Raw genomic sequence first — 19,245 nt, 5'->3', positions numbered from 1 at the left:
AGTCCTGCTGTGGGGCAGCCGTGGGGGCCTTGGAGGGCAGGGACCCACGACGTAAGCGATGGTGATTGCTGGGAGGGAGCACACACCACCATTTGCTTCGACTTCCATTCCACTTAACGCATCCGCACGCGGCTCTGTTCATCTGGCCCTTCTGTGCCAGCCCCTGGGTAAGATGGCGGTCCTGCTATCCTGGAGCCTCCGCCCGCCGGGAGGGACCGCCCAGGAGCAGATGTCTGTCCTGCAGCGGGGCCGTCTCTGCAGCCCCAGACCGGCCCAACAAGGCACCTCCCAGCAGCACATCAGCTCCCGGCGCCCAGGACGGGGAGCGCCCGAGGGATAGCCCCACAGGCCTGACTATGCGGGCAGGGCCACCCTCCCTCCACGCACCTGCTCTCGGGTCTAACACTAAGGAACCAAGCCATGCAAATAGTTTACTCACTTAAAAAAAATTAAATTGAGTGGCGCCTGGGTGGTTCAGTCAGTTGAGTGTCTGACTCCTGATTTTGGTGAGGGCCATGAGTTCAAGCCCCTCATCGGGTTCTGTGCTCCATGGGGAGTCTCCCCCTCTCCCGCTCTCTCAAATACATAAATAAATCTTTTTTTAAAAAATTAAGTTGAAAACAGTGATGCCCAAAAACCAAAACTAGAACGAAATAAGCCTAAGGGTGACCGCGTCGGGAGCGTGACCGCACAGACAGTTATTCCAGGTGACGTGACCGTGTGTACAGTAGGATGTCAGCCAAGGACAAAACAAAGAAATGCTAAGAAGAACCCCAAACCACATGCAGCAGTCTTGCTGTGGGTGTTGACGCTGACAACGTTCTTCTGAACTGAGGGTATCTAAGCACACGAAACAGGTAAACGGCGTTACTGTCGGCAGGTTTCCAGCCTCGGGGGAGGGGAGACACGGGAATGAAAATCGAAGGAGTGAAGTTATTTGGGGAGTTGGAAATACCCACACAAACTCAGAATTTGTTGTTATTCTTCTAAAAAGCACACCCATCCCTTGTCCTGAGATGCTAGAGTATGAGCGGGAAAGCCCTGTGTGCTGGAAGGAAGCCGGGCTTCCAGAGAAGCCGCTTCTATGTGAGGCTGTCCCTGGACACGAACGGCTGCCGGTCTCGTCCAAATGAGGCAGGGGGCACCAGGACGGGAACCGGGGGGTGGGAGCCGTGGGCGTCAGAAACGGATGGAATGCGTCCACGCACACCCAGTGTCCACAAATCCCAGTAACACCCAGAACGGAGGACCAGGACGGAGGAACCTCCCCGCTCGCCCACCAGCCGGCTCTAGGGCACAGACTCCTTATTTGGAAAACAGACCGGTGACAAGAGCCAAGCATTTATGGGTTTTTTGTTTTTTGTTTTTGTTTTTGTTTTTGAGGATCACCAATCAGCTGATGTGGGAACATTCTTCTATTTAGAGAATCACGAGTGAATAAGGGCAGGAAAAATGACAGGAAAGACTCACCCCAGCGAATTGCCAAGCGGCCCCGCTTGCGGGGAACCTGCCGCGGCACCCGGGTGCGACGTCACGGGAAGCAGGAGGGTCACACACGCAGGAACCAGGAGCCATGCCGCACCCGGGCGGGAGCCAGCGATAGGCACGCCAGGGGAGGAACAGGGAGAACATGGATGCTTCCAGAAGGCTCCCCAACACTCAGGAAGAACCCGGGGACCTGAGCCCAGCTCCGGTGGCCTGCAGGCTCAGGGGAGGTGACGGGCGGGAGCCGCCCCCAAGGGTTCGATGTGCATGTTCCCTGTTTTCTGTCGTCGGTGTCCTGACAGGCGTCTGGGGGCGTTGCTAACTAGGTCCTCCTTGTTCTTATTCCGCCAACCCCAAGGGTCCAGAGCCCACAGCCCCATGTCCTCTCTGCACCCTCACACCCAGCTGCGACCCTGCCCTGCCGCCCAGGCCAGGTGCCAGGACAGGGGACACCCAGAGCCCAGGGTCGGCGTTCCCCAGAGCGGCCCCTCGCCTGCCTCCCCTCTTCCTCCGTGGAAACCCCGAGAAAGCCCCGGCCACGCTCCCCCAGCCTCTCTGCCCCCGCGCACCCTGCGTGGCCGTCCTCTTAGAGTGGGGGGGCTGTGACAAATGGCATCAGCTCCATGCCGGCGGTCCGTCCCGCCATGAATTACACCCACACACGTATCCTGCCTGGAACAAGGCCGCTGAGGGGAGGGCGCCTGACATGATAAGCAGGTGATGTGGCCCAGAGGGTGACAAAGGCGTCTTGGTGGCCAATCGTGCTCAAGGGAAGGGCTGGGGGCCAAGCCTGTGAGGTGCGGTGACATCTAGGGCCGGGAGGAGAGGCGTGACCAAAGCAAGAATGGCCAGACATCAGCCACTGTGGGGGGGGAGGTGTCCGGTGGGGGCTGCCGTGTCCTCTCTGCCTCCGTGCATGAGTGACATTTCTGTAAAACAAGCTCTTGAACCCCTGAGGGCAGGGCTGGGTCTGACCTGTGCAGGCTGCACCCGTCACCTAGGCCGGATCTGCACACAGTACGCACGCTGCAGTGGGCTGTGCCTCCTCGGTGTCACACGGGGGTCGCGTGTCTCCTCCGCACACTGCCCGCCCCGGCCGCCATGCCTCTCCCTGCACCTTCCCTGAGCACGTGCCCAGGAGCCACGCACTCACCCCACGTGAGCCGGGCTCCCCACACCTTCCCAGGAGGAGCCACGCCACAGCTCTGAGCCGCCGTGGACGCGGAGTGGATGTCCCCTCCCTGAAGGACCCCGTGTGAGGGCGCAGCCGCGGGTTACATCTCTGCACACAGAAGCAGGCGGAGTGGGAAGCACCGGGCGAGTGACCCTGGCGAGAAGGCCCCTAAGCCCCCTGTCAACCCTCGTGGTCCGGGCAGTGATGGTCACACTCCAGGGACAGCACGGAACCTCCTCCCCGAGAGGACACGCCAACAAGGTGCGAGCCGTCTGCTTGGGACTACACCTTCAGCGACGCAAAAGGGACATACTTTCCCACGGTCTTGGGTGGTCCCTGGGCCATGGCAACACCTCGTGGCCTGTGGGCACGCAGCCTGCCCTCCAGCAGCAAAGGCACTCTCCACCCAGGGAAACAGCGCCTGGAGCCTGAAGATCCCGATTCCCACTGCCGGCTCCCGCCTCCCGGGGACCGCGCTCCTGAACCGGGGCGGCCGCCGGCAGGCAGGGTGGAGGCGAGTTTCTACTGCACAGAAACGACAGGTTCCTCTGAATTCCAAACACCTACTGCTTTTTCAGGAAACAGTGTTTATTTCCTGCTAATTAAGGAATAACTAAAGAAATCCAGGCTCATCCTGGATGAATGCGGGAAACTCCGAAAATTAAAACTGGGGATGCACGAGTCAGCGAGAACCATAGTCCTTCTGGGACCCTCCCTCCAGCCATCCCCCGACGGCACGCACCTACGTGTGCACACGCGTTCTGGAAGCGGGGGGTTCCTTCCACCCCACGGGCCATCCTGCACACACTCCGACCACTGGGGTCAGCCTCTCCAGCTGAGCGTGGACGACACGCGTGCTGCTTCCTCCTCCCAGCTGGCCCCAGTCCTGACCACACTTGGCCCAGCTCCGGCCTCCCTCCTGCACTGGACGTTCCAGGCAGAGCCCTGCGCTCCCCCATCGGTTCGCTGCGTGCAAGCCCGATGGCGCGTGCACGGCACGTCTGCGGAAAGAGCACCACTCGGCAGTGAGAAGCCGTCGGCGGACAAGCGCGCCCGGGGAACACGGCACCGACGGCTTGGAGCGGCTCCCAGGATGAGGGCGTTGGAGCAGGGAGGGATGGCAGGCCATGGGGTATCCTCACGTTTCACAGGCCAGGAAACCAAGGCATGAGACTCGAGGGTGCCCCTGAGTCCTCATGGCTGCCCGGAGAGTCCTGGCCCCCGGATCAAGCCCCAGGAAAGCCCGAGGAGGAGGAAGGACGGGGCTTGGGAAGGACAATGAGCACACGCCCCAGCGAGCTCCAGCTCTCGGACTGGTTTCCACGGGAACACCCAGAGTAACACAGATAACTAACACCTTCACTAACACGGTCATAATAGTCATCTTCCAGAAACTCAAGGTTGAGCCAAAGAGCCGGACCGTGCCAAGAGCCTCCCATTCACCGTGGGTGGCCAGATTCTCACCCTCGGCACCGTCCTGTCTTCCCTCACAATCCCAACCAATCCCTGCAGTCTGCCCCAGTGCTCCTGCGTGTCGGGTCAGGTGGGTCAGCAAGGCCCCCGCTGTGTGCGAGCCGGGGACGGTGCAGACTGGCCCAGCCCGGGGTGGGGTCCCCGAGGAGAGCTCATGAGCCGACACAGCTCACCCCGACAGGAAACGCCTCCTGGGCTTGTCCACCCTCGCCAACTGCCCACTGGCTCGGGTGCAAATCAGCCACCTTGCCTGGGCGTGTGGCCTACATTGTCCTAAATCTGAATATGTCCCCTGTCATGGGCCAGACAAAGGCCACCTTGGGCCTGAGAACTTACAACGGTACAACAAGCTCACGCCGGAAACAGTCTCTGGAAGGGTTCCTGGGGTCACGACCCCGACTAAGGACCCGTCACCCCTGAGGAGCAGGCAGGGAGCCAGGCTGGCCTCCACAGCCGACACAGTTGGACTCCTCGCCACGGCCTCCTGGAAGCGCCTGTTGGGATGTCTGTTTCATCCGGCCGGTTCGCTTCCTTGGTAAGAACACTGGCATCCAGAGAAGGGCCCTGTCATCAGAGCAAATGGAAGCCTAAAATGGCCCCAGTAAATGGAAAAAAAGGTCAAAAATACTGTGCACATCTGCCGCCAGCCAAGGATAAGGGGTACATAAACGGCCAGTGACTGTGGAGACCAAGGCAGACACACACACGCTCTGGGTCTGACTGCCCGGCAGGACCACGGTGAGGACGGATGTATGGCTCACGGCGTGTGTGATTTCCAAGCACACTTGCGGGCCTCACCGCATCCTGCGCACCAGACACCGGGACACGTGCCGCGCCTCCTCGAAGCAGGGCTCAAGCAGATCGGAGGGAAAACACAGTTGAAAAATACTCGACCCCATCGACGCACTAAGAGCAGAGCTTCCTAATTCTCAACTGTCCGGCAGCAACTTCGACGGGGCGGGGGATCCACGCTGACCTTCCAGAGATGGAAACATAACCTCAGAGACCCACACTGTGCCAGATGGATGGATGGACAGACCGCAGGTCACACCTCGCAGGAGACAAGGCCAGTCACCTGGGCAGCTCAGCAGCAGAAACCATCCAGAATGAAAGAAAAGGAAAAAGAACCCAAAATAGAAAAGGATCCTCCTTTGGGGTCCCCAAAGGAAGGGGGAGACACACAAGGAGTATTTGAGGGCTTTCTCCCCAAGATGACAAAACCATAAACCTACTGATGTGGGAAGCCCAAACACCGTGAAGAAAACCAAATGGAGGCGCATCAATATCAAATTGCTTAAAACCAGCAGTGAAGGGGCGCCTGGGTGGCTCAGTCGTTAGGCGTCTGCCTTCGGCTCAGGTCATGATCCCGGGGTCCTGGGATCGAGCCCCGCATCGGGCTCCCTGCTCGGCGGGAAGCCTGCTTCTCCCTCTCCCACTCCCCCTGCTTGTGTTTCCTCTCTCGCTGTGTCTCTCTCTGTCAAATAAATAAATACAATAAATACACCTGTTAACTCACAATTCTATACCCAGTGAAAAGAAATTCAAAAACTAAGGGCAAAACAAAGATCTTTCTCAGTAACACAGAGACAGAGAACATTCATCACCAGCTGGTCTGCCCTTCCTTCGGCAGAGAAACCCCATGGAGACACGCTGGCGAATCCCACGTGCCCCGAGAGCAACAGACCTTCAAAAGGGAATGGCGTGTTTGTGCAAACAAAAATGGTGACAACGCAGGATGGGGTTTATGACAAAAAGGAAAAGATGCACGATTTCACAAAGGCCGAGGAGGGCGGCGCGTCCTGCGAGCTTCTCAGACGGAGTCAAGGAATGTGCCACAGACCCCAGAGCAGACACACCGCACCTACAGCGCCAAGAGCACTCGCCCTTCAGCCCACACAGGCGCCAGGCCCGGGTCACAGAGCACACTCCGTGAACCTACAGACCGGCAGAAGAAGTAAAACAACAAGGAACGGATGGGATGAACCCCAGTGAGCCGACAGCACGGCCCTCGAAGGTGGACTGTCGGATTTGAGGTAGAAATGGCAAACCCAGCCCTTTAAATAAAACGACACACACCAGTGGAGGGGATGGAAAAAGACACGCTTCCTGACAATAATCAAAAGGAAAGCCGAAACGGACATACTAACACAGGACACAGACAAAACTCGATTTCCAGTTAAAGAGGGTCATTTCTTTTTAAGATTTTATTTATTTATTTGAGAGACCGAGCACACGAGCAGGGCGAGTGGGAGAGGGAGAAGCAAGCTTCCAGAGGAGCAGGGAGCCGGATGCAGGGCTTGATCCTGGTACCCTGGGGATCATGACCTGAGCCAAAGGCAGACGCTTAACGACTGAGACACCCAGGTGCCCCAAGAGGGTCACTTTTTAATGAAAAAAGAATTAATTAGGAGTATCTGGGTGGCGCAGTTGGTTGAGTGCCCGACTTTAGATTTCAGCTCAGGTCATGACCTCAGGGTCATGAGATCGAGCTCCAAGTCGGGCTCCACGCTCAGTGCAGAGTCTGCTTGGGATTCTCTCTCTCTCTCCTGCCCCTCCCCCCACTCACACTCTCTCTAAAAAAAACACAAAGAGCTAATTCATCAGGAGGACCTAAGAACCCTAAATGTTTAGGAATCGAATAGCAGAGCTTGAGAACATAGGCCGCAAAACTGAAAGGACCGAAGGGGACGCAGACAGAGCTATAAATTACATAACAGAGCTCAAGAGCCCTCGCCCAGTAACAGAAAACAAGTAGCCAGGATGTGCGTAAAGACGCAGAGTGAAAACACGAGCAGCCCGTCTGAAGAAGGACAAGGTGAGAGTCTACAGACTCCCATTGTCCTGGGGGCAGGGGGCAGGTGCCGTTGTAAGAGACCAGGAGTGGGGGTGGGGATGGTCCCCCGGGGCCAGCGGTGGGGTGGGGGTGGGGGGGTGCCACCAGCCAGGCTGGTGAACTGCTAACCACCGAGTCACTGAGCAAACGTGTCCCCACCGGGACCAGGATGCTGACGTCTGGGTGCTGGAAAGACCGATTCCGACAGTGGGGGGAAGGCACACCCTTCCATCAGCAGCATGTGCTCAGACAGCCCCAGTGGCCAGTGGAACCCTCATCCAGAAGCTTCTTCAGGAGGCGCAGGAAGAAGGTGCAGGCCCAGGAAAGCTCGGAGCAGCACCGAGAGAGCCCCGGGCCACCAGGCACCCTGGCCCCGGACAAAACACACTTTCTGACCTCACACAGGAGGTGCTAAGCTCCCACCAGGCCAGCGAGCCACACAAGCCACAGGGGACAAGCTCACACTCCTCACTCTCCTCCTTTATACTTCCCCCAAACCACAGGTGTCGGGCAGGGAGGAGGCCCCGGAGAGCTTTCGTGTGGGCGGAGCCACAGCGGCTCCCCAGGGCACCAGCCCAGAGACGCCCCCATCCCCAAGCACAGGCTGCAAGGGCGCCCAGCGACAGGACGTGACGGCCAGAAGCAGCGCCCGCCCTCGGTGGACAGCCGCTTCCTACTTTCATCCTGGGGAGAGAAGCAGCAGCCTCCCCAACATGGGGTCCCGCTGAGCACAGGCCCAGGACATCAACGGGGTGCCACAGGAGAAAGGGTTCTAGCGCCAACCGATTTGGAGCAAGCGGGACCTTACAACTGGACGTCTCAGGATCCCTGCCACCCCTCAAGGAAACTGCGGGGTGGAGGGCGGGGGAGGGGGGCAGCATCGGGGTCCCACATGCCGCCCACCCCCGAGGCCGAGCGTTCTCCCGCCTGCGCCGGGTCCCAAAACTGCAGCCAGCGTGATCACCACCCATTCCGCCTGCAGGTCAAGGGCAGGTGCTGGGGCCTGGCATTCTGTGTCCTGCCCAGGGGCCATCCTGAGTCTGCAGCCCGCGTGGTACCCTCACCCCACCCTGCACACGCAGGGACGTCCTCACGACTCCGCTGTGTGAGCCACACTGGCAGGGGACCTCTCCTCCCCCTCCCTCATCACGGGGACGTCTGTCCACTCTTTCTACCAAGCCCTTTAACTGTGACCTTCCCTGAGAAAAGTTCTGACTCTGAGCAGAGTTTACCCCTCCCCCACAGCCACCTGCTCAGGGTCCCTCTGCGTCCACCTGGAGGGAGGCTGGCCGGGCAGGTGGGCGTGGCTCTACATCTCTGTGTCCTCCCCCCCCCCCCCCGCAAGTCCTTGCAGGGCAGGGAAGGCGGATGTCAAGTTCCAAGGACACCAGGCGGTCAGTTGCCTCCACACCGAAAACCCAAGCTGTTAGGCAGGCCTGGGCTTGACCTCTGCAGGGCTGAACGTGACCTGTCCCAGGAAGGTCTTAAAACGCCAGCACTCTCCTGCCACAGACAAGGGGGTTTGTCATCGTCAAACGTCACCAACTGGCCCCAGACATGACCCTCAAGGCAGAGCAGCCCGCGCAGGGCCTCAGGACCCAGCCAGCTGGAGGCGCTCTGGCTGCGCTAGGGAGAGCGCTTTCCTTTGCTCAAAGGAACTGCGGGTGATTGACAGCTGGGCGGGGCGAAAGCGCTGGGGCGGTCCGCAAGGCGGGAGCTGTGGATGATTGACAGATGGGCGGGACCAAAGCGCTGGGCGGTCCGCAAGGCGGGAGCTGTGGGTGATTGACAGCTGGGCGGGACCAAAGTGCTGGGCGGTCCGCAAGGCGGGAGCTGTGGGTGATTGACAGCTGGGCGGGACCAAAGCGCTGGGGTTCCGCAAGGCGGGAGCTGTGGGTGATTGACAGCTGGGCGGGGCGAAAGCGCTAGGCGGTCCGCCCGCTCACACCCGCACCACTGGAGCCCACCCGGCACGCTGTTGCCCCAGAGGCAGCTCCAGCGATCCGTGCACAACGGGGGGCTGCGCTTACCGTGGCCAGTTCATCAAACTTGCCGAAGAGCTCGTTGAGGAGCTTCACCAGCTCCTGCGCGGTGCACTGTGACGCCAAGCCCGTGAAGCCCACGATGTCCGCGAAGAGGATGCTGCAAGAAAAAGGCACCAGGCTGCCTCCTCCGCGGGCACGCGGGGCCCAGCCTCCCGGGCGGACCGCAGCCCCCAGAGCTGTGCCCAGGGCTGCCTTTATGAGCAGCCCAAAATAAACGTGTCTATTCCTCGGGGTGGGCTGGAAGGGAAGTGGGGGACGCCCTCACAGCCACGGGGGGCAGAGTGAACGCTGGGGCCAGGCGGATTTCCTGCTGACCCCCCAGGACACGGGCGGGGCACAGCTCCACGGCCACCAAACCTAACCCCAGCCCAAGACGGCCTGGGACCAGTGGTCAGTGAGCACAAGGGATGTGCCTGTAGGAAGTGAGTTGGCCTCGCCCCTTTCCCCTCCTGCGGGCTGACAAGGCGACAGAGCCCCAGCGTAGTTGGATCCCCGCTGTGGATCCCCGAGCCTCACCGAGGGGCCAGCTAGGTCTGCATCGGGACAGGGCCTCACCTAGTGGGATGGAAGCCTGATGTGCGGGCATCCGTTCGCTACAGAGCTGGGCAGGTCTAAACAAGGGTGCCCACCCCCCAACACAGCCTCCTTCCGGGACACTCTACAGCCATGAAGCCTCACGCGGCACAGTGGTGCCCTCACTGTGATTTCTGCTGGATACAGAATTCCTGACTGTTTAGTTCAGCCCTTGAACGTGCCACCCCCAGCCCCCACCTCCACCACTCCCTATGAAAAATCACACATTGGTCTTGTTGGCAGTCACCTGCATGTGACACATCACTTCTCTCCCACTGCTCTCCTAGTCTCTGGCTTTTAAAGTTCGATTACAATGTGTCTGGGGGTGGCTCTCTTTGTGTGTGTCCTAACTGAGTTTCTTCAATGTGTAAGTGAGCGTTTTTTCATCGAATTCGAGACATTTTCAGCCATATTTCTTTTCAAATATTCTCTCTGCCCCTTTCCTCTCCTCTGGGACTCATTATGGGAGTGTTGCTGGGCTGGTCGGTGTCCCTGGAGTCTCTGAGCCTCTGTTCTCTCTCTGTCACCCTTTTCTCATTCTGTTCATCAGGTTCCATGACCTCAACTGTCTGTCTTCAAGTTCACCAATTCTTTCTTCAACCTGCTCAAACCTGCTCAATGTGGAGCTCCCCTAGTGACCTTTTCATTTTAATGTATATTTCAAAGTTGGAATTTCTGGAAGTCTTTCTCATGTTCCCCTTTATTTAGACATGGTTTGTTCTTTGAACGTATTTAAAATGGGTGCTTTAGGGGTGCCTGGGTGGCTTAGTCGGTTTAGAGTCTGCCTTCGGCTTGGGTCATGATCTTGGGGTCCTGGGATGGAGCCCCACGTCAGGCTCCCTGCTCAGTGGGGAGTCTGCTTCTCCCTCTCCTTCTGCCCCCCCACTCATGCTCTCTCTCTCAAATAAATAAATAAAATCTCTAAAAAATATATGTGATTTAGTTTTGTCTAGAAGTCCGATGTGTGGGCTTCTTCTGGGACAGCTTCTATTGACTGCTTTTGTCACTCCTGCGTGAGTCAAACATTTGTGTTTTCTTGCATGTTGCATATATTTTTATGGAAAACTGGATAATACAATGTGACAACTCTGAAAATCAGAACCCCCCCCACACACACACACCTCAGGACTGGGGTTGTTCTTGTTGCTATTTGTGTTATTTGTTCATTGACTTTTCTGACAAATCCTGTAAAGACTGTTTTCTTTCTCACGTGGGGCCATTAAACTCTCTGGTTGGTTAGCCTAGTGGTCAGCTAATGACTGGACAGAAATTTCCTCACATGCCTGAAGCCAGTAAGTCTTTCAGTCTTTGATGATGGGCACTCAGCCAGGCAGATTCCAACTCTGTCTTAGTCTGCTCTTCCTGCTTGCACACAGCCTCAAGGTCAGCCTCAAGACCTCAAGGACAGCCCGGGGTCCTTGTGGTCTTTCCTGAGCATGCACACAGCCTTACCCTTGTGCACGGTCTTCTGATTCCCAGAAACATTCCCAGAGCCTTTCAAAGCACCTGACAGACATCTTGTTCCCCAGTTTTAAGTTTTTAGTGCTCTGCTGCTTGCCTCAGCTGCTTTCACTGTCTCTGACAGCTATGATGTTAAACAACTGTCACTGATTTTTTAACAAATGTCCCAGAGCAAAAGCTGTTCACACTGAGTGTCGAGTCAGGTCAAATAAAGACAAGCCCTGAGCAAGGTTTTCCAGGGAATTCCCAGGCAGTCAAATAATGACACAGTTCTCTGAGGATTTTTCAAAGCCCCAACCCCATTCTGTCCCCTCAGATGGCTGTCAGTGGACAGGTTTTCCCTGTGATTGCAGCTGCTGGTTTTCAAAGCTATCATGGAGCTAAAAACGGTGGAACAGGGTAAGTCAGAACTCTACAAAGCTTGCTGTTTTTACCCAGATTTAGGCGTTTTTCTTAAGTAAACATTCCTGGATCCCTGCAAGGCTTGGGCTCATTTCCAGTGTCCTGACAATGTTGACTCTGACAGTTTTCATCAGTATTGTCATTGCTTCTATGGAGGAGAGGATTTTCAGATGTCCTCACCCCACTGTTCCTGATGGCATCAGCCTATCAGCTGTGAACGGTGTACTGACTCGGAACTTTAATCCTGGAGTGATGGGGACCAGTGAGGGACTCTAACAAGGATGGCGAGGAGAACAGTGAGATATTCACATCTGGGCTAGAGGAAGCCATCGCTCGCCCTGGCTTCCCCTCGTACCTCAGAGCTGTCACACCTGCACCTGCTGGGAATGAGGCACCTACCAGGGGATGTGGATGGAGATTTTTCAGCCTCACAGGGAAACGGTGACTTTCCACATGTGTCTGGTGTCCCAGGGCATCGTGCACCAGGCTCACCCCCAGCTGCCACCCCAGGAGGTCCCTGACATCTGATGCCTTCCCTACTGTGGGTGCAGACGCTCTACACCCACCCCCAGGCACTCTCTGGATTGTTCTGGTGGTCTGGTCTCAGCAGGGGGCTGGGTCACTGTGCCATGTCCTTACTCACAAAGGAGAGCCAGTGGGTGAATGGGAACTCTAGGTGGATGCCAGAAGCAGCCAGTCCCAGGCCCGGCCCCAGCCCCACCACTCATGGGCTTCACTTTCAACCTCAGTTTCCTCACCTGCAAGTAGAGACGACAGTGCCTGGGCTGCCAGGACTGAAGTGCTGGCTCCACACCCTGGGGCTTTAACCTCACTGGGCTCAACGTCCTCCACAGGAGGACAACACCGGTCCTTCCCGAGAGGCACAGCAGTGGAAGTGAGCATGCTCAGCAGACGGTGGCTGGCCACGCCAGCTCACACACACGGGGGGCTCGGACCCTGATGGGGAGGGGTTGGCAGCCGCAGGCCTTACTTAGCTCATTCCCGACGGACAAGCACCAGCTTGTGGGGACTCAGTCCACAGCACTCAACACAAACAGGAGGAGGTTTGGGTCCTGTGGTGTCTGCGGGGGCCCAGGGTCGTCCACCACCGCCTGCCTGAGTAACACTAATGGAAAGTGCAACACTCAGCTAGTGTAAGTACTCTTAAAGTGAAGGTACGATTGAGTGGAACCAACTTATTTTTAGTTGCGTCTTTAAAAACAAGCACACAAACCTCAGAGTGTGTCTGGGGTGAGCTGGTTCACCCGAGGACTCTTTCCTCACCTGCAAAACGGGACACTCCCTACCTCCTGGGGCTGCCACGAGAGGAGCCAAGTGAGGAATAGAACGCCTACCCCAGGCCCGGCACCAGGTAGAAGAACGCTCAGCCGTTACCCTGACGTGCGCCAAGTCCCAGCCCAAATTCCACCACCCAAGCCAGTTCAGGGGCAGAGTGCCAACCCTCTCTCTAGCCCACGCAGGAAATGGGAGGTGAGGAATAGTGGGGCAGAGCAGCTATGACACCCATCACCCAAGAATTCTCCAGGCCCACCTTCCATGGGACCTGCTTCCCAGCCAGCAGGTGCTCACCTGCGCCTCCCGACCCACGACCCACACCTGGCCCCTCCTCCCCTCAAAAGGGGGCCCTCCACCCCCGTCTGCCTGTGGCCTCCCACCTCTGCCATTACCTGCACCCCCATGCTTACCCCACCCCCACCATCGCCTCCCATTCCCATCACTCTCACTTGAGCTCCCCAAGGCCCACCTCCGCCAGGCCAGCGTCAGCCCTACCTCACATTGTCATGCCGCTGGATGTAAATCTTGTGGAAAATCCTCTCGGGGGGCTTCAGGAAGTCCTCCTTCATCTCCATGGCAACATTCCGGGGCAGAAGGCTCATAAGCAGCCGCTCCTGGACAGGAGAGACAGGCCCATGTGATGCAGTGGGGGCTTCCCCATCAGTCCTCAATCATGCCCGGAGGGTGGTGCTGATGAGCTGCCCCGCGTGAGGGGCTGCAGACCCTCCTCATGGGCACCAGCATGCGGTCTGGTCCTGCAGATCCTGCCTGGTCCCCAAGCCCCGGCGGGTTGTGCCCAGGCCTGGCCTGTCATTACACAGGTGACTCGCTCCCCAAGCACAGGGAAGGGACCGGCATCACCTCCGGAACACCCAGGCCACCATGGCAACCCTCTCCCGTTGGGCCCCTCACCCGTGTGCCCCAGCTGCACTGAGCAGGGGTCACAGGCAGGAAACACAGGATGCCCGGCCTCACTCCCCACCCCACTGTCCAACATGGGCCTGAGAGGGACCTCAAGATGGGCTGTAGAAACCCATCCCCCAGGACCAACAGGGGTCCCCTGATCTCACAGAGACAAATAGACAACACTGCATTTCTCCCTTGGTCTTGTCTTTTGATTTCTTCCTTTTCTATGGGGGTCAGATGCTTTCATCCCCCCCCCAGAGAATGGAATCAACATCTAGGCTTTTCCAGAGGAGCCTTGCTGCCCTGGAGACCCCACTGCTCTTTGGAGGACTCGGTTTCTTCATCCAGACCCTGCCTTTCTTCCTCCCCGGGATCCTAGCCTGACCTCAACCCCACTGGCCCTTGACCAGCCAGCCACACCCGCATCAGAGGCCCATCCCTCGGTCCCTCTCGCTCCCCTTCCCACCCTGCTTCGGAAAGCAAACGAGAGCGAGGCCTGGCTCCACCCTGAGGTCCACACACACAGCTGCCAAAGGGACAGGCTCCGGTGCAGAAGAGGGACATCCCAATAGTGGAATGGCCTAGGGCCACTCTTGACATCGGGTCAGCTGGGGGGACAGGCCTCCAGGTCCCGGCGGAGCACACGACTCCAGACGTGGAAGTGTCCAGGCTGAGCATGTGAGGACAGCCTCAGGAGCAAAAAAGCCACCGCACAGGGTGTGGGAGCTGCAGGATGACTGGGGTCTGGCCGGTGGACGCCGACCCCCTCCTTGGCTGCGGGGCCTCTGGGGCAAGACTGAGACACAGTCTGCAGTGACTGGCGGTGCCGGACGGGGAGAGAGCTGGGGCAGGGCTTGCTCGGGCCGCCACATGGACAGGCCAACAGCAGCATCAGCAACGTGAACACACCCGGAAGCTTCTGGAAATGCCGTGAGGCACAAGGTGGGGACACAGATGCAGCTGGACACTACAGAAGGCCGCCCACGAAGGGCCCGAAAAACACACAGCTTCACTCTCTCTCCAGGGGAAGACCCAATGTCATGGGGCCCCACACCCTGGGCCACCAAGCCCCGTTTAGGGGCTCGGGGAGTGACACCTACCCCCGAGTGCCCTGCACAGAGGGTCCCTGGAGAAAAGGATGGCTGCCTGGCCTTGCATCTCAGCTCTGCCTTTTTGGGTCAGTTCAGCCCTATTTGAATTCCATCACATCAGACAGGGAGACAGGCGCACAGCTTCCTCAGCAGGTGCTCAGAGAAGGGGTCACTGTACTGCAGGGCCCACTCCCCGTCATGCCTGCCACACCTCCGAGGCCCACTGCTCAGGGCACGGCTCTTAAATCCCTCAGCAGCACTATAAAAACGCAACATCAGATCAAACAAGGGAGGCTGCTTCCCCGCATGTTCATCACACTCTCCTCCCCATCAGTATTCTCCTAATGCCCTGGAACCACTCTCTCTCTGAGGACCCAGGCTTTGGCACACCTCTGGGACCTGGTCTCTCTATCGCCTCAGCTGCCCTGCAGGATCTGGAGTTAGGATAGGGAAACTGAGTCAGCCGCAGACCAAGGGCTGCACCAGGAGGGAAGGAGGACCTGAAAAGGCAGAGGGGACAGGAGGGCAATGTGCTGGGAATGCTGGGTGGTGCCCGCAGGTGCTGGGAGAGAGGCAAAGGCAGAGCTGGCCACTGTCCCCGGACCCCTTCTCCACCTCTAGCATGACCATCTAGCCCCTCACTCTTGTCTGGGGCTTGGTGACCTAAACTAAACACTTCGTGGTCCAGCCTCTCCTCGCAACTAGAGGTGGCCCACGAGCTAGGGCTTGAAAGGTCACATGGGAGCTACTGGAACGTTCCTTAAAGACAGCCTGTTCTTCCTTGTCTCCCTCTGTTGCTGGGGATACAGTAATGATGTCTGGTTCTCTACCTACCATCTTGATTCATGAGGACAAGGGCCACGCACTAACAATGGCAGACCAATTAACAGATGGAGACTGGGTTGTCAGCGTGGCATGGATCAGTTCTGCCACATCAACCATAAAGGGCCTCCCTGGAACCCATATATGAGGGGGAAAGAGCACCCTCATTGTGCATAAGCTGTTGTCATATGAAATTCCTAAGGGCAGGCTGTCCTTCTGACCAAAGGCTCAGCATCAGCTCCACCCACGAGATTAGCGATAGTACCTAAAGCCGACACATAACCAAGAGTAAAAGCACGCCACTTTCCCATAGGGAGCAAAGCACCATCTGGCAAGATCAAGCACCCATCCCCGATTAAAAACAGCAAAACCTAGGACAAAGTCGTTCTCTGACATCATAAAGATATTACCTGAAATCCACATCCAATCTCAAACCTAGCCCTAAAGCCCGAAGCAGGACTAAACACTGTGAACACTGCATCAGGAGCACACAACACTGATGCGTTCTAACCGGCAAAATAAAATACAAAGCCAGAAATCAAAAGGTCAGATTTATGAAGATGGATCCTACAAAGTATCCATGGATCATACAAAGCATCCCAGCGTCTTATGAACCTTACTATATTGCTCTTGACTATCAAAACGTGACTTCAAATAAATGTAGTATTCCTAAAAATCATTCGATATTTAAGTTATAGTTGTGAGGACTCTGCTTCCAGGAGACTTTGTCCCCCTTCTCCCGCTACGTGTACTCAAGCCCTGGGCGTTATATGTGAAAGTCATGAGAAGACTCTGAAAGACAGAAGGAAGGAGGCACAGTTGTGGGGACTGGGGAGCAGCCCAGAGGTGAGGCCCTAGGCATTCTGTTCACCTCATCCCCCAGACTGACTGCTGGAGACAGGACAGCCCAGAAACATCCAGAAACACCAGCAGGCATCACAGTACGTTCCCCCCAAACCCAGCTCTCTCTGGCCAAAGGACCAGGAGAGGGGCAGCCTCATGAGAGGAAAACTGTAGACAACAGCGGCCCTACTCCAGGCAAACAACCGAAACTCCTGCACATGTCCACACTCCCCCCGCTGTGAGGAGACACCAAGTGCACAAGGGCACCAGCAACCTGGCCTTTTCCCTGCTGCTCAGAGTCAGGGAAGACCAAGGGCTCTCCTGCTCTTCCCTCCCAGGCAGGAGCCAGACCCCCTCTCCAGTGTGGCAGTAAGGTGGAACCACCATGAGCCCCAACAGAGGCCCAGTGTGGAGCCCAGACTTTCCATCGCACCTGGAAGTGTCAAGGTGGTGGCCCCTTTCCCTGCCGAGTGAAGTCACAGAAAACCAGCCAAAACACAAGGTCCAGACAAGACCCAGAGTCTCACACACAATACTCCAAATGTCCAGGTTCCCATCGAAAACCACTCAGCATCTCAGAACCAGAACAGTCTCAACAAATGAATAAAGACAATCAATAGACAACAACACCAAGATGAACAGAATAATCAGAATAACTAACAAGATTTTAAAGCAGCTCTTGTAAGAATAATTCAATGAGCAGCCACAAACACACTTGAAAAAAAGAAAAAGAAATTCCAGCAAAGAGATAGAAGATACAAAAAAGAATCAAATGGAAATTTTAGAACTGAAAAAAAATAATGAAATAAAAAGGTCAACAGGTGGTAGAGAACAGAGGAAAGCCTAGTGACCTTGCAGGCAGAACGAAATTGCCCAAACTAAAAAAACGGAGCAAACAGACTAGGGGAAAAAATCCCCAAAACACAGCAACCCCTGGGATTGTAATAGAAGATCCAACATTCATGTCAATGGAATCACCAAAGATAAGAAAGAAAATGGCTGTAAAAAATATTCAGAGAAAAAACGGATGAAAAGTCCCCAAATTTAACAAAAGACGTAAACCTCCACACTTGGGAAACTGGGAAGACCCCGATGCAGACAAACCAAAGAAATCCACACCAGGACACAACATAGTCAAATGTCAGAAAACTAAAGACAACAGACAAGCCTTCACAGCAATGAGAGAGTAACAATGCCTCTCCCACAGAGGAAAGACAGTTTGAATTAGAGCAGATTTCTCATCAGAAATCGTGGAGGCCGTGAGAAGGTGGCACGTTTTTTGAGTGCTGAGAGAAAAGAACTGTCCACGCAGAACCCTTCAGGAATGAAAGAAATCAAGACGTCCTCAGGCAAGGGGAAAGTATGAGGATTTGTCACCAGCAGACCTGCCCCAAAAGAATGGCTGAAGGAAGTCCTTCAACCAGAAAGAAAAGGAGAAAAGGAAGAATCTCTGGGTATCAGGAAGGAAGAAATAACATGGTACGAGCAAAATTACACATGAGTACAATATATTTCCCTTCTCCTTTATGTGCTGGTTGAAGCAAAATTTACAGCATCACATGGTGTGGTTCTAAATGTATGCAGAAGAAAGATTTAAGACAGTTTTGTCACAGATGAGGTTGAAGGACATGGAGGTGGGGTTTCTGCACTTCACTCTATCTGGTAAGATGTCAACAACAGTAGAAAGTGATGTTATGTGCATAGAGTGTAAAACTTCCTGTGGCACTGAGAAAAATAGGCACTCAAGGGCATAATAATAAATCAAAACTGAATTCTAAAAAAAAGTTCAAGTAAACACAGAAAGGCAGGGAAAAGAAACAGAGGGAAGAAAACAGAAGACAAAACATAAAATGAAACATTTCATTACATGAAAAATAAGTGTTCTAAACATACAAAAGACAGACATTGGCAGACTGAATTAAGAAAGCATGACCCAGCTATATGGAGTTGCCAAGAAACTCACATATAAAATAGGCGGAACATAAAAGGATGGAAAAAATACACCATGCAAACACTGATCAAAAGAAAACAGGAGTGTCTATTTTATTATCAGATAAACTAGACTTTAAGGAAAAATACTGTAAGTCAGAAAGGGACATTACATATGATAAAAGTCAATCCACCTAGACACAGCAATCCTAAATATGCATGCACCAAACAACATAGCTTCGAAATACATAAACCAAAACCTGATAGGACCAAAAGAAGAAAGAGACAAATCCACAATGTTAGCTGAAGACTTCAATACCCCCATATATCAATAGGTGATAGAAAAGCTGGACAAAGCCCAGCACTGATACAGAAGCACTCGAGAAGACCATCAGCCAACAGTATGTAATCAACAGTTATAAAACACCTCACCCAAGAAGTGCAGAATACACATTCTTTTCAAGCACCCACAGAACACCCACCAAGACAAGCCATATCCTGCCTGGATCATGACACAAACTTCAGCATATTGAAAGGAAATCAAACAATAGTTTATGGAAAATCATGGACTCCAACTAGAAATCAATAGCAGAAAACAACAGAAAAACCCCCAAATATTGAGAAATTAGGCAAAATAATTCTAAGCAATCTGGGAGTTGAAAGGATATCCCAAAGGAAAATTTTAAAAATACACAGAACTGAATGAAAGTGAAAATACAACACATCAGTATTTGTGGCATGCAGCTCTGAAAGGGAAATTTATGAGACGATAGGCTTGCATTAAAAAAGAGAAAATTCTCAAATAAATAATCTAAGCTTCCTTCTAAAGAAACTAGGAAAAGAAGAGCAAGATAAACCAAAATTAGAGGAAGGAACAGCATAGTAAACACAAGAAGAAATCAATGAAACTGA

General features: G+C 55.1%; 1 protein-coding gene across 1 annotated transcript in view; it reads right to left on the bottom strand.

Moving 5' to 3' along the window:
* Window positions 1-19,245, bottom strand: part of ADCY1 (adenylate cyclase 1) — a 106,387-nt gene that overhangs the window by 55,463 nt on the left and 31,679 nt on the right. The window contains exons 3-4 of the mRNA XM_088018329.1: window positions 13,238-13,356; window positions 8,996-9,107 (exon numbers count right to left, since the gene is read on the bottom strand). Coding sequence (XP_087874455.1) covers window positions 8,996-9,107; window positions 13,238-13,356 — 231 coding nt within the window. The remainder of the gene's footprint in view (window positions 1-8,995; window positions 9,108-13,237; window positions 13,357-19,245) is intronic.

This window comes from Eumetopias jubatus, unplaced genomic scaffold, assembly GCF_037043125.1.
Source record: "Eumetopias jubatus isolate StellerSeaLion01/CBP00866 unplaced genomic scaffold, mEumJub1_p1.0 scaffold_14, whole genome shotgun sequence".
NCBI lineage: Eukaryota > Metazoa > Chordata > Mammalia > Carnivora > Otariidae > Eumetopias > Eumetopias jubatus.
This window is presented reverse-complemented; position numbering and strand designations above follow the sequence as displayed.